The 12,586-nt window shown below is 39.5% G+C and overlaps 1 protein-coding gene across 6 annotated transcripts in view; it reads left to right on the forward strand.

Annotated features, from left to right (window-relative positions):
- Nucleotides 1-12,586, forward strand: part of MARCHF6 (membrane associated ring-CH-type finger 6) — a 314,477-nt gene that overhangs the window by 283,681 nt on the left and 18,210 nt on the right. For all 6 annotated transcript variants that reach the window (XR_011920873.1, XM_072411957.1, XM_072411959.1 and 3 more), the window contains one exon: nt 9,090-9,225. Coding sequence is in view for 5 of the 6 variants with exons in the window: in XM_072411957.1 (XP_072268058.1) it covers nt 9,090-9,225 (136 nt within the window). In the remaining variant the exon portion in view is untranslated. The remainder of the gene's footprint in view (nt 1-9,089; nt 9,226-12,586) is intronic.

Consider the following 12,586-nt stretch of genomic DNA (forward strand, 5'->3'; position numbering starts at 1 on the left):
ATCAAAATACAATTGGTACCTGAGCAAATTAACATGATGTATTGAGAAAAGGCTAGGTCACAGCTGCAGATATATAAAAAACACTACTATTATGAACATACAGACCACGGTGGCAAAGCCTTGGCTCGAGCAATTAGCACAAAAAAAGCTGCCAATTACATTCTGAGTATAAGAAATCATAACAGTAAGATATCCCAAATCATGAGGGATATTGCACAGTCATTCTGTCATTTTTATCACCAGTTATACAATATGTAACAATCATCTCACTATCTCACATCTGCAGAGAAACATGCCAAAATTAATGAATATCTACAAAACTCTGGTCTACCAAGCATACCTGATGAAACTGCTGACTTATTGGACTGACCCATCACGTTATTTGAACTGCAGTCAGCAATTTCTAAGGCAGCCACAGGGAAGGCCGCAGGCACAGATGGTTTGACCTTGTCCTACTCCAAATTTTTTTTTAGTATCATAGGACCTCACTTGGCAACAAACAATACGATCAACCAGGGACATATGCCTGTTCAAGATACACTGATGATGGCACATGTAACGATGTTTACTGATCCCCAATCATGTACAAGTTACTGCCCTATATCCTTGCTAAATTGTGACTTAAAGCTATTTGCGAGTATATTGGCGCATAGATTGTCCCCTGCTCTAGCTGCTATGGTACATCCTGATCAATGCGGTTTTCTCTCCAGAAGAGAGTCTAGGGATAACACGGCACATACACTAAGCCTTCTAGATTAGGCCATCGCCCATAAACTACCACTCATGCTGCATTCTACAGATGCAGTGGGTTCAGGCTCTTTATTCTTCACCAACATCTCAAGCCAGGGTGAATGGTGAATTGTCTAGACCATTTATTAAACCAATTGGCACGAGGAAAGGAGTGTCCCCTTTCACCACTCATATTTATTCTAATCTCTGGAACCTTTTCAATGCAAAATTTGTAACAATCCTGATGTGAAAGAACTGATACCCCGAAAATAAGTGTGACGACCCTGAGACTTCCAAAATCAAAGGGTGGCATAGCATTTCCAGATCCTATCTTATATCATCAATCAGTGCACCTAACTAGATTACTGGACTGGTGTACGAATAAACGTACAAAACTAGGAGCACAATTGGAAGAAGCCATTTCGAACACCGCTATTGAAATGTTAGCCTGGGCCCCTCCCACTGTGCTCTCCCTAATATTAAAGCACCCATTATTAGAAACTACACTTACCATGTCCACTTTTAAAAAGGTCAGACATACCCATCTTCTTTAACCTCCATTCAAACACACCCAAACTTTCAGAAGCTGGATCATGCTTTTTGTACCTAGCTGCAATAGGGTATTTTCATGGCTCGACATTTTATTTAAGAGGGAACTTGGACACCGCTTACGAATTTACAGTCCAGCGCAAATGTACCTGCAGTTGGCAGGCTATACAGGTAACATATTTTCTCTGATCCTTTCCTCATCCACTTAATTTCTGCAGACCTCTTTTGCCCATAGAATCTATATGTCTCTCATCGGGCCCTCTGAACACACTTCGGGCACACTTTCATGGGTATTACTATTACTACAGGCTTTTACAGGTATTACTATCAACACATACACCAGATAAACTACATTTTATAGATAAGTGGGAAACAGATCTTGGGACTACATTAACTGAACCACAACGAGACTCTATGCTACATTTTAGTCACAAAGTATCTGTATGTAACAAATATCAAGAAACAAATTTTAAGTTGTCAACTAGGTGGTACAGAACACCAGCCAAACTAGTAAAGATTTTCACTCAGGCTGATCCAAATTACTGGAGATGTAAATCTGCTCCAGGCACGTTGATGCACATCTTCTGGGAATGCCCGGATATAGTTATTTTTTGGTATAGTGTTGCAGATTTGATCTACAAACTTACTTAAGGTCAATATCAGGGTTATGCCTGAATTGGCTTTGCTTCACATTTCTGATATGCTGATTAAACGCTAGGTCAGGCTTTTACAGAATACCAGCATGCGGGAAACGAGTTACCCCTCCAACCATTGGCCAGTTGTTAAGGAGAGTGACAAATATTTATCACATGGAAGAAATGAAGGCATCCAGAGAGAGCGAGATAGAGAAATTTACACAAACCTGATTTTATTGGGTCCAGTTCTGTACCACCACAGATTACACTTCATTGTTGTCATCACAAACATCACCTGGTAATGTTCTGTTGCCACCTTGATCTATTTTTTCTAGTGTTTTTCTCTATTTTGGCCATGTAATATTAACAATGTCATATTGTTATATTCTTTTCCCTACCCCCTCCCTTCCCTTGCCACCTTTTCTCATGCTTTATCTTTTCTAGCTCCTTCTACTTTTTTTTTTCTTTCCTTCCTCAAAACTAAAGAATAAAAGGTAATAGGACACACCGGTTGTGCAAATAATACAGTGCAGTTATCAGTCTAATATTATGTTTCTAAAGTCAGGACATTCTTGGAAATTATGAAAATGTATGTTTTTGTTTGATTTGATTTCTGTATGATTGTTCTCACGTGTCCCTATGTGTACTGCTGGTTTTGTCTCAATAAAAAATTATTTATAAAAAAAATGTCCATCCTTCCTAAACTCTTATATTAATTTGCAACATAACCAGTTCAGTTTCCAGATTCTCTGCTTGGAAGATTGCAGGCTGTGACCCTTAGCTTTTTTTGGGGTTATAAGCGACACCACTTACCCAAATCAGTATTATGCTCCCTCCAAGAAACAGAAGGCCTGGGATTACCTGATTTTTTTTATGTATTAGCAACGCACTTACGCCAACTTGCATCCTGGTCTATTCTGCACTCTTAAGGAGATGGATCGAAATTGAAAAATTGTGGATGTCCCCTGCACATCCCAATTCCTTCCTATGGAATACACATTATCACGATTTCCAAGAGGGCTCGCTTTTGGGACCTATAAATTTTACTCAGGGTATATGGCTTCAATGTAAAGATAAATATGCCTTGACAACTTCTGCTTCATTGTTTAACTCTTTCCTTCTTACACCATACCTCCCTGATAGTCTGCCCCGTCAAGAGGTCCAACCTTGGAGATCCAGCTATCTTTCAATTTATTTATATTGTGCATCCCTGCTCCAGACATCTTTTGTGATTTCAAGAGTTGCATAAAAAAATTAAACTTTCTCATACCTGCTTTTATCGTTATCTCTAAATACAACATTATGTACACTCTATCTTTACAATATTGATGGAGTTTGAAAAGCTATGTACAAGTGAACATTCTCATGGAGGATTAATTTATTTAGAGATTTCTTTAATTTTAAACACTGAACCAGCATGTCCCTTTAAACATTGTTATATGCTAAAATGGGAGCGCACTTTGGAGAGAGAATTACCATTAGAAATTTGGAAATTTATATGGGATAGTGCTTGTAAAAAGCTCATTTTGCACTATATATAAGGAAAAGCATATCAAATAATTATGTAATGGTATCTTACCCAAACTACACACTATTTTCCTGACTGCTAGCAATGCCCACTCATAATATCTTATTGGACAAGGGTTAACGTCCTTCTCTCTGAGATATTAGAAACTTCTATACCACTTGATGTAGTTACTCATATATTAGGCTTACCTATGTCTAAATTCTCTAAACTGAATTGAAAATTAGCATGTTACATTTTAACTGCAGTCAAGTGCCTTCTTGCCATCCACTTCTCTCCTGGGCATCATTGATTTATATGCTGGGATAAGTTTATGAAGATAAGATAAGGAAGTTCAACTCATGGAGCACCTTATGCCACGAATATATGATAGATATTAAAAAAAAAATCTCGGAAATTTTTGGGCCCTATGGGACTCCTGTCTGCTGTCTGCCTCCAGTATGTTTCAACACATATCTACTAATTCCGATTCGGGTACTGGTAATGTGTCCCCTGTCATAACTACCTCGGCACTAGCACCAAAAATCTTCCCTAACTGAATGCCACACATCTGCTTTCTGTCCTACATCCTCCCTTGTTCCCATCATTATTTCCCTCTAACCTCTTCTTTGTTCCTTTTCCTGATTTGCAGATGAACCTCTATGCATCAATAATTATCTGGTTTATTTTTTCTGTTCTTCTTATCTTGGAATTTGTTGAGAAACCATTCCTGTTTATTATTATCACATAACCAGAAGAATCTCACCGTTTTATTTTCTATTTTTTGTTAGGAATTTTTAATTTTTGTGTAATACTTATATTATTATTTTTAGTAAACAGGATTTATATTTAGTGCCAACATATTACGCAGTGCTGTACATTAAATAGGGGTTGCAAATGACAAACTAATACAGACAGTGATACAGGAGGAGAGGACCCTGCCCCGAAGAGCTTACAATCTAGTAGGTTGGGGAATTAACACACAATAGGATGGGAGATTTGTAGTGGTGGGAAGTAGTGACGGTTTCAAACAACAGAAGATGGGTAGGGAAGTTTGAAAAAAAGGGTTTTGAGTGCTCTTTTAAATGAGCAGAAGGAGCAAGCCGAATAGGACGAGGAAGACTATTCCAGAGTTGGGGCAGCTCTAGAGAAGTCTTGTATCCGTGCGTGTAATAAGGTTATAAGTGAGGAAGTCATTAGTAGGTCATTGGAGGAGCTGAGAGAGAGGCTGGGGGAGTATTTTTTACTAGGTCAGAAATGTAAGTGGCACAATACCTGTGGAGGGATTTGAAGGCAAAGCACAGGAGCTTGAATTTGATTGTAAGGTGAAATGGAAGCCAGTGTAAAGATCTGCAAAGAGATGCATCGGAAGAGGAGCGGTGGGAAGGATGAATGAGTCTGGCTGCAGCATTCATAATATATTGTAGAGGAGAGAGTCAGGTTAGTGGAATACCAGAGAGGAGGAGATCATAGTAGTCAAGACGAGAGATGATAAGAGCATGTACAAGGAGTTTGGTGGTCTCAGGGGACAGGTAGGAGCAGATTTTGGAGATGTTGCGTAGATGAAAGTGCCCAGTACCCAACTCTAGATGCCAGTTACTAATGTCGCCCACACTCCGTCTCAGGGCCTAACGCCTCCTCCTCATGCTGTTACTGCTGCTGCCTGCCCTGTACCCATATCTAGATGCCAGTTACTAATGCCGTCCACACTTCATCTCAGAGCCCACCGCCTCCTCCTCCTGTTGTTACTGCTGCTACATGCCCAGGACCTGAAAATGTTCTGAATATGGGGGGTAAATGAGAGGGCAGAGTCAAAGGTGACACCAAGACAACGTGCCTGAGGGGAGGGCCGAATAACAGTGTTGTTAACAGTTAGATGTATATCAGGGGAAGATTTGGAATTTGAGGGGGGGATGATAATGAGTTCTTTTTTTATCTAGTTTGAGTTTGAAAAATCGATCAGACATCCATGATGAGATGGCTGACAAGCAGCATGAGACCTTATCCAGGACTGAGGGAGACAGGTCAGGGGTGGACAGATAGATTTTGAGTGTCATCAGCATACAGATGGTACTGTAAGCCAAAGGAGGAGATGTACAGAGAAAAGAGAACCGGTCCAGGGACTGACCCTTGGGGAACACCAACAGGGAGGAAAGTGGGGGAGGAGGAGTTACCATTGAAAGAAACTTGAAAGGAGCGGTCAGACAGATAGGAAGCAAACCAAGAGAGAGCAGTGTCACTGATACCAATGGAGCGCATGATTTGTATTGGAAGGGGCTGATCAACAGTGTCAAAAGCAGAGAAAAGATCAAGGAGAAGGAGCAGAAAAAAGTTGCCTTGAGACTTAGCTCTAATGAGGTCATTGGCCACTTTAGTAAGGGCCTGTTTCAGTGGAATGGGCAGCTCTAAAACCAGACTGGAGATGGTCAAGGAGAGAGTTGGTGCTCAGGTAATCGGTGAGTCTTTTGTAGACAAGATGTTCAAGAACTTTGGAGACATATGGGAGAAGGGAAATAGGGCGGTAGTTAGAGGGTAGGGAGGGGACAAGTGATGTTTTTTTTAGGATAGGGAGAATTATGGCATGTTTAAAAGCCGAGGGGTATGTACCAGTAGAAAGGTAGAGGTTAAATAGTTTGGTTAGGGCAGAGGCCAGGGTGGGGGAAAAGGCACGGAGTAGATCAGAGGGAATTGGGTCAATCGGACAGGTAGTAGACGGAGATGATGAGAGAAGAGATAAGACTTCGTCCACGGTAATAGGGCTGAGGGAGGCCAATGATGATTTACGGGTGGAAGGGGAGGGTATGGTTGGAATGGCTTGGTGCGCAGAGACATCATGTCTAATCTTGTCTATTTTATCCCTAAAGTAGGTGGCAATGTCTTGGGCAGAGAAGGATGTTGTGGGGGGAGCAGGTGTGGGGTTTAGGAGGGAGTCAATTGTTGAGAAGAGGTTGCGTGGGTTGGAAGCTTGAGAGGAAATGACTGCGGAGAAATAATTTTGCTTGGTGACCGTGAGCTCTGTGTTAAAGCTTTGTAGCTTGGCTTTGTAGTCCATGAAGTCAGCGCAGAGGCCGGATTTTCTCCACATGAGCTCAGCTGCATCAACAGTCTTTTGTAGCTATTTGGTGTGATTGTTGTGCCAGGGTCGGGGGTTGACAGGGCGGGGATAGCGGAAGGTGGCAGGGGATACTTTATCGAAAGCCAAGGAAAAAGTGGTTTAACATGGTGGCAGCTTCATCTGGGGGGGTGATTTTGGAGAGGGCGGGGGTTGGGGACGCAAGGCAGTTTGAGAAAAGGTTGTGGTCAAGGTTACAGATATCAAGAGTTTGATAGGTTGAAGGTGATAAGGTTGTGATCAGAAAGAGGAAGTGGTGAGTTGTCAAGGAGGGTGACGTTGTGGAGTTTAGAAAATACCAGGTCTAAAGTGTGTCCAGCTATGTGTGTGGGGCCATTGATGTTCTGAGTGAGTCCAAATGAGGAGGTAATGGAGAGCAGTTCTGCTGAGGAAGGATGGTTGGGCTCATCCATTGCAACATTAAAGCCACCAAGGATGAAGGTGGGTGAATGAATGTGTGGGAGCCAGGATGCAAAGTTATCCAAAAATTGTGATACTGGGCCCGGGGGGGGCGGGGTAGACAACAGCAACAAAAAGGGTGGAAAGGGTGGACTTCAAAAGAGGTGGAAATGAGAGAGAGAGAATTTTTAAATGTAGGCTATTGCCTGCTGCCCACTTTTTATGTTATTTACATTTAGTACATATTTAGTTTTTTTTTTAGTTTGGAGCATACCTGTTTCTAGATTGGGTAAAAAAAGAAATGCCTGCTTTTTCCTTTCACTCAGTAGAGTATAGGAAAAAGGCATCCTAGACTTTGGCTACTGTCGTGCCACTGTGGGAGAAGCCAGACTCTGCCTTTAAGGGTAACTGTAAAAGTAAATGCATGTTCCTCTTTTCAGGAAAAGAAAATGGTCTTAGAACTCATCAAGACGGTTTAGGTTTTCATTATTCCTTTTCATATGACTTTATGACTTTATTTCAAATGGTAGAGTTCGTTCTGAGTTAAATCAAATCGTCAGGGTGATCCTAATGCGTCCAGTGTGCTCCAATAGTTTATATTTTGAGATCAAGGAAAGTTGCTTGACAAGGTAATTAATAGTTTGGTGCCATTCTCTCTTACTGTTCTCTGGAAAAGGTTGATAAGAAATCCCAGCCAATACAACTGGAGAGGATTGCTGGGTCTCTGGATTAATTAGAGATCTTGGAGCCCAGAGAAGTTTCAGCTGTCTATCAATGTGCTGAAACTTTTGGAAGTCAGATGTAATGTATTTTTCTGGACACATTTTCTAGCAGGGCACCTGCAATGAATATACTTGGATAGTGCCACAGTTATGGCTTATCTAAAGTTTCAGGGTGGAGCCAAGAGGAGGCAATTAGATTCAGCCATAACGTCTGGATCAGGAGTAGTTCCTTCACCCCAAAGTGTTCCAAAGCTGTTGCTAGGAGGATACTGTGGACATTGATCTTCTTATGTCACATTTTATTCGAAAATGGATACATTTGTAGCAAGTGCATGACATTTCTTAGGCAAACATGAAGCTATGTGGCATTACAATGTGTTGATTTTCTCACACTTTTCCACAATAATTCACAGCTAATATGTTAGATAGCAGTCAAAGAAATTACAGTGACCCTGATGACTCCAGATTACCTTCAACTTCAAGAAGACCTGTTGTCTCCTTTACCTCCCTTCTTCACAGTCACTACCTTAAATGGCTTGATTGTTGAAACTAAAGTCCTGTTGCCAATTTGCTTGGGTTTGCCTAAGTATATTATCATAGGAGTCACCTCAATACAAGAAAGGCATACTTTATGTTGTGTGTGTCCCCAGGCAGATGCCATCATGTTTTCTTTTTGGCTCACTTTATTGCTTTCTGTCATCAAAGAAGTGATTAATGGTTTTCCTGGAACACAATTAAAAGTCAGTTTTCAGCATGCCACTCTTTGTTCCAACAGCGTGTAGGATTACTTCTACTTATACAGCCCATCATTCTGAAATTTGAGATCACTCAGGAGTTCTTTCACAGGTGTTTTTGACTTGCCTTTACTCCTTTCAAGGCTGCATCAAGCTGGTTTAAGATTATTTTCCTTTGATTGGCTTTTATAAAATGGCAAAATAAAAGCAACATATCGCTCCATGAATGGGTGATAGCGCAGAGGGCTTAGAACTAGTCTTTAAAGCCACCAATCGCTTCTATAGCCTATTTCAGTTGCTATTGCATCTATGAGCGTGTTTGAACCCTTTTAATGTCATGACGTGTAGAACATGAGCTTGTCTATACAATGGTAGGTATAGGTAAATTTTATTTTATGACAAAATATGCATTACTATTTTGAAATCAAACCATGGTTGGTAACATTGCAGAAACTAAATATCTCTCTGCTGCTGAATGAAAGACTGGTTATCTCTGTTCATCTCCACTATTAAATTACTACTAATCTAGTTGCTATGTATTACTTGTACCTTTTGTTACTCTATAATAATTAACGCAGCAACACATGATAGTTTAACACTTCAAACATTTTACTGTATTTTCGTGTATTTATGACAGTGTTTTAAATTTGTTCACATCATTTTCTGTTGCAATTTTTTATATAAACATCCTGACTTTATTTACAGGTGTCACTGCTGAAATGCAAAATCTGGTTCAACGTCGTATTTATCCTTTTCTGCTGATGGTGGTTATCTTGATTGGAATATTGTCATTTCAAATACGACAATTTAAGCGTCTTTATGAACACATCAAAAATGACAAGTAGGTCGTTATGCTTTTTTTTAACAAAAACAAATTATTAAAACAGCAGCAGTTTTAGGATTGTACCTTATATCTTTAAATAAATATATTTGTGTATATACATACACACAGTTTTCATATTTTTATTTTATTAAGGGTAAAAGCACTACTCCTATTTTAGACCTAAAAGCTTATTTTGGTAGTGGTCTCACACGTATACCACTGGTCAACAAACATTTTCTTGCCAAACAGATTAAAGTCATTTTAGGTATGGTATTGGTTTTGCTAGATTGCCTATAGTTTTTGAAATAATTACCTCAATAATAACCTCATAAAAAACTAATGAAACATGAAAATTAAGCAAAATTAATTCAGATATGCCAACATATACAAAATTACATATTTGAAATACCTAATGTCAATATTTTCTATATTCAGTATATTTACAGAACTAATCACAAAGAAGTCATTGATAAACTCCGTTTGTATGATTTCCTTTTATGCTGATGATCAGGACAATGACGTTGAAGGCTCCAGCAGTAGTCTGCCATCATCTGTATATCTCATCTGCCCTGATACCTTTCCTCCATCACCTTTATATCTTGATGGAACCTCCCCCCTTGTTCCTCACTGAAATCGCCAAGGTTTTTTAGAGATTTTTTGCAAATGGCTATGGAGATAGTGTACCTTTATGCTCATAGTAGCACCCACATTTTTAAAGTTTAAGAGCAAGTTTTATACCAGTTCTTCATAATTTTGTGCTTTATGGTTACCCAAGAAGTTTTTGACAACCATAGCTGTGCCAGACAGAAGCTTCAGTATCAGTGATGTAATTTGTGAACTTTGAATCATCTCTTTCCAAATCTGGGGTCCATCAAAGATTCCTGCTTTCAAAATTTCAATACTCAATCCAGGGAAGAATCCACAAATGTATTTAAAGCCAATAACCATCCTTGTTCAGAGCTCTAACAAATTGCTTCATTAATCCCAACTTGTGTAGTGGAGGTAGAATGATTTTTTCTTTGTCATCCAATAGCTCGTTAATCATGTTCGCTGCACCTTTTTCATGTTTTCCCTTGGAATCCATATCATTTTTTTCCAGGGATCCTGCTTTGCTCCACTATCACACAAGCAGATTAAACATTGGTACTTTGTGTTTCCACTTTGCTGTCCAAGTAGGACGTTCACCATTTTTAAATCAACATATATGGACCATTGGTGATCATGATAGCAAAGCTTTTTGTAAGACCATTTGGATTTTTTTATATTCTTCTTTTTTGTTCTGTTGAGTGACCAATTAGAATTCATGCATAGCAGTTGCCATTGTGCAGTAAAACGGATTTCAAACGTTGAGTGGGAATGGTCTATGAAAAGCCGCCAGTCTTCTGCTCGGTATTCTGGTACTCCCATATGGGCTAGTAGTCCAGGGATGTTACAACAGTTCACAAACTCTCCATCTTCACTGAAATATTGTAGGAGTGTCACCTCTCTTGTCCTATAAACCGTTATTTTATCTTCCGGTTCCAGACAGTTCTTTTCTTTTAGCCAGGATGCTAACAGTTCAGATGCTTGTTTTGACGTACTTAAGTCACGTATTCTTGGGAGAACTGCTGCTTTGATGAAACACTTCTTTCAAATTCACTTCCACAGCTAACTCCTGGATTACACTCCAAACCCTGTATATCCATGTTGGATACAGGAATATAGGGGAGTGTACTGAACACTGGTATGGGAACATCAGCACCATGTGGCACAGGTTGTCTTGCTGATTCCAAATCAGGGTACTCCCACTTGGTTTTCTTGTAACGATTGAAACCTTTTACATTCACAGCACAAAAATAATCATTATGATGATTTTTGGGATCCTGCCATACCATAGGTACACCAAATTTAAAACTTTTCAGTTTTCCATTTTTCCACTGATGTAGACACTTTACACAAGTTTTACATACCATATGGGGAGCCCAGTACGTATTTTGGATCCCAGTTTAATGCCAAAATATGCAATATATGCTTGTTTCACAAACTCTGTAATGTTTCTTCTCTGTGTTTGCTGAAAATATTCACCACAAATGTAGCAAAACACATTAGGGTCATTTAAACAACTTCTTGAAGAACTCAAATTTCTGTAAAAAAAAAGAAAATGTATGAATAACAACAAGGGAAATGAAAGTTTCATGAAAATAATGCTACATTTAATACGTAAAATGCAAAACATTGCTGTTTAATAATAATATGCTGTGTTAACATTTGTTGTTGTTAAAATCGTCTATTGTGATTTCTGTATCACAAGAACTAGAGCCAATTCAATAAAACTGATGTCATTTCTGAATTCAGCAGACCTGAAATACACTAAATATATTAAAAAATCCTTGGCAAGTGAAAAGAAATTTTCTTTTGTTGAGCGGATTATAAACATTTTATTTAGATTCTGAAGTACACACCAAAGATTATGTGAAAACATAGAAAAGGGTTAATCTACTAAACTATAATGTGCTTGTCATGTCATTTACAGTTTTTAATTCTTGCCATTATCAAAATTATTGATTTATTAAACTAACAGTTGTTTTAGATTAAGGGTGGCCAGCATGTGTCCCGCAGGCCACAACTAGCCCTCTCCTCATTCCATCTCTGCCTATTGTCTTACGGGGGTGGGGCATGCGCATCGCCTATTTTTTTTTATAAGATTGTGCTACCAGGAGAGGGAGCTTTCTGAGCATTCTCAGTGTTAGCTCCCTGAGAGTGGGCGTGCTCTATGGACCATGCCAATTATTATTAATATTATTGTTATTATTAATATACAGGATTTATACAGCGCCAACATATTACGCAGCCCTGTACATTAAATAGGGGTTGCAAATGACAGATACAGATAGTGACACAGGAGGAGGAGAGGACCCTGCCCCAAAGATGTTACATTTTAGGAGGTGGGGGAAGTAACACACAGTAGGAGGGGAGAGTAGTGGTGGGTAGTAGTAAGGGTTTCAAAGGACAGAGGAAGACAAGGAGGCAAGTTTGAAAAAAAAAATGGGTTTTGAGTGCTCTTTTAAATGAGCAGACGTAGGAGCAAGCTGAATAGGACAAGGAAGTCCATTCCAGAGAGTTATTAACAAGGTATTCAAGGGTTAGTACAAGCAGAAGAAGGAGTCACACGCAAATATCTAAATCAGCAACAGGGAATCCAACAAAATATTACACATTTAGCAGATTAGACAAGCTAAACTCTAAAACAGGCAACTGGTGCCTAGGAGCTGAGAAGGACTAGTAGCCAATGGCAGAGCAAGATCATAACCAGAAACTTTTGCGCCCAGCTGCAGCACATACTCCAAAATCCCCCTCAGCTGCACATAGTCTCAGAGCAGAGCATGCTAAAAGATCATTC

This window comes from Pyxicephalus adspersus, chromosome 5 (genome assembly GCF_032062135.1).
Source record: "Pyxicephalus adspersus chromosome 5, UCB_Pads_2.0, whole genome shotgun sequence".
NCBI lineage: Eukaryota > Metazoa > Chordata > Amphibia > Anura > Pyxicephalidae > Pyxicephalus > Pyxicephalus adspersus.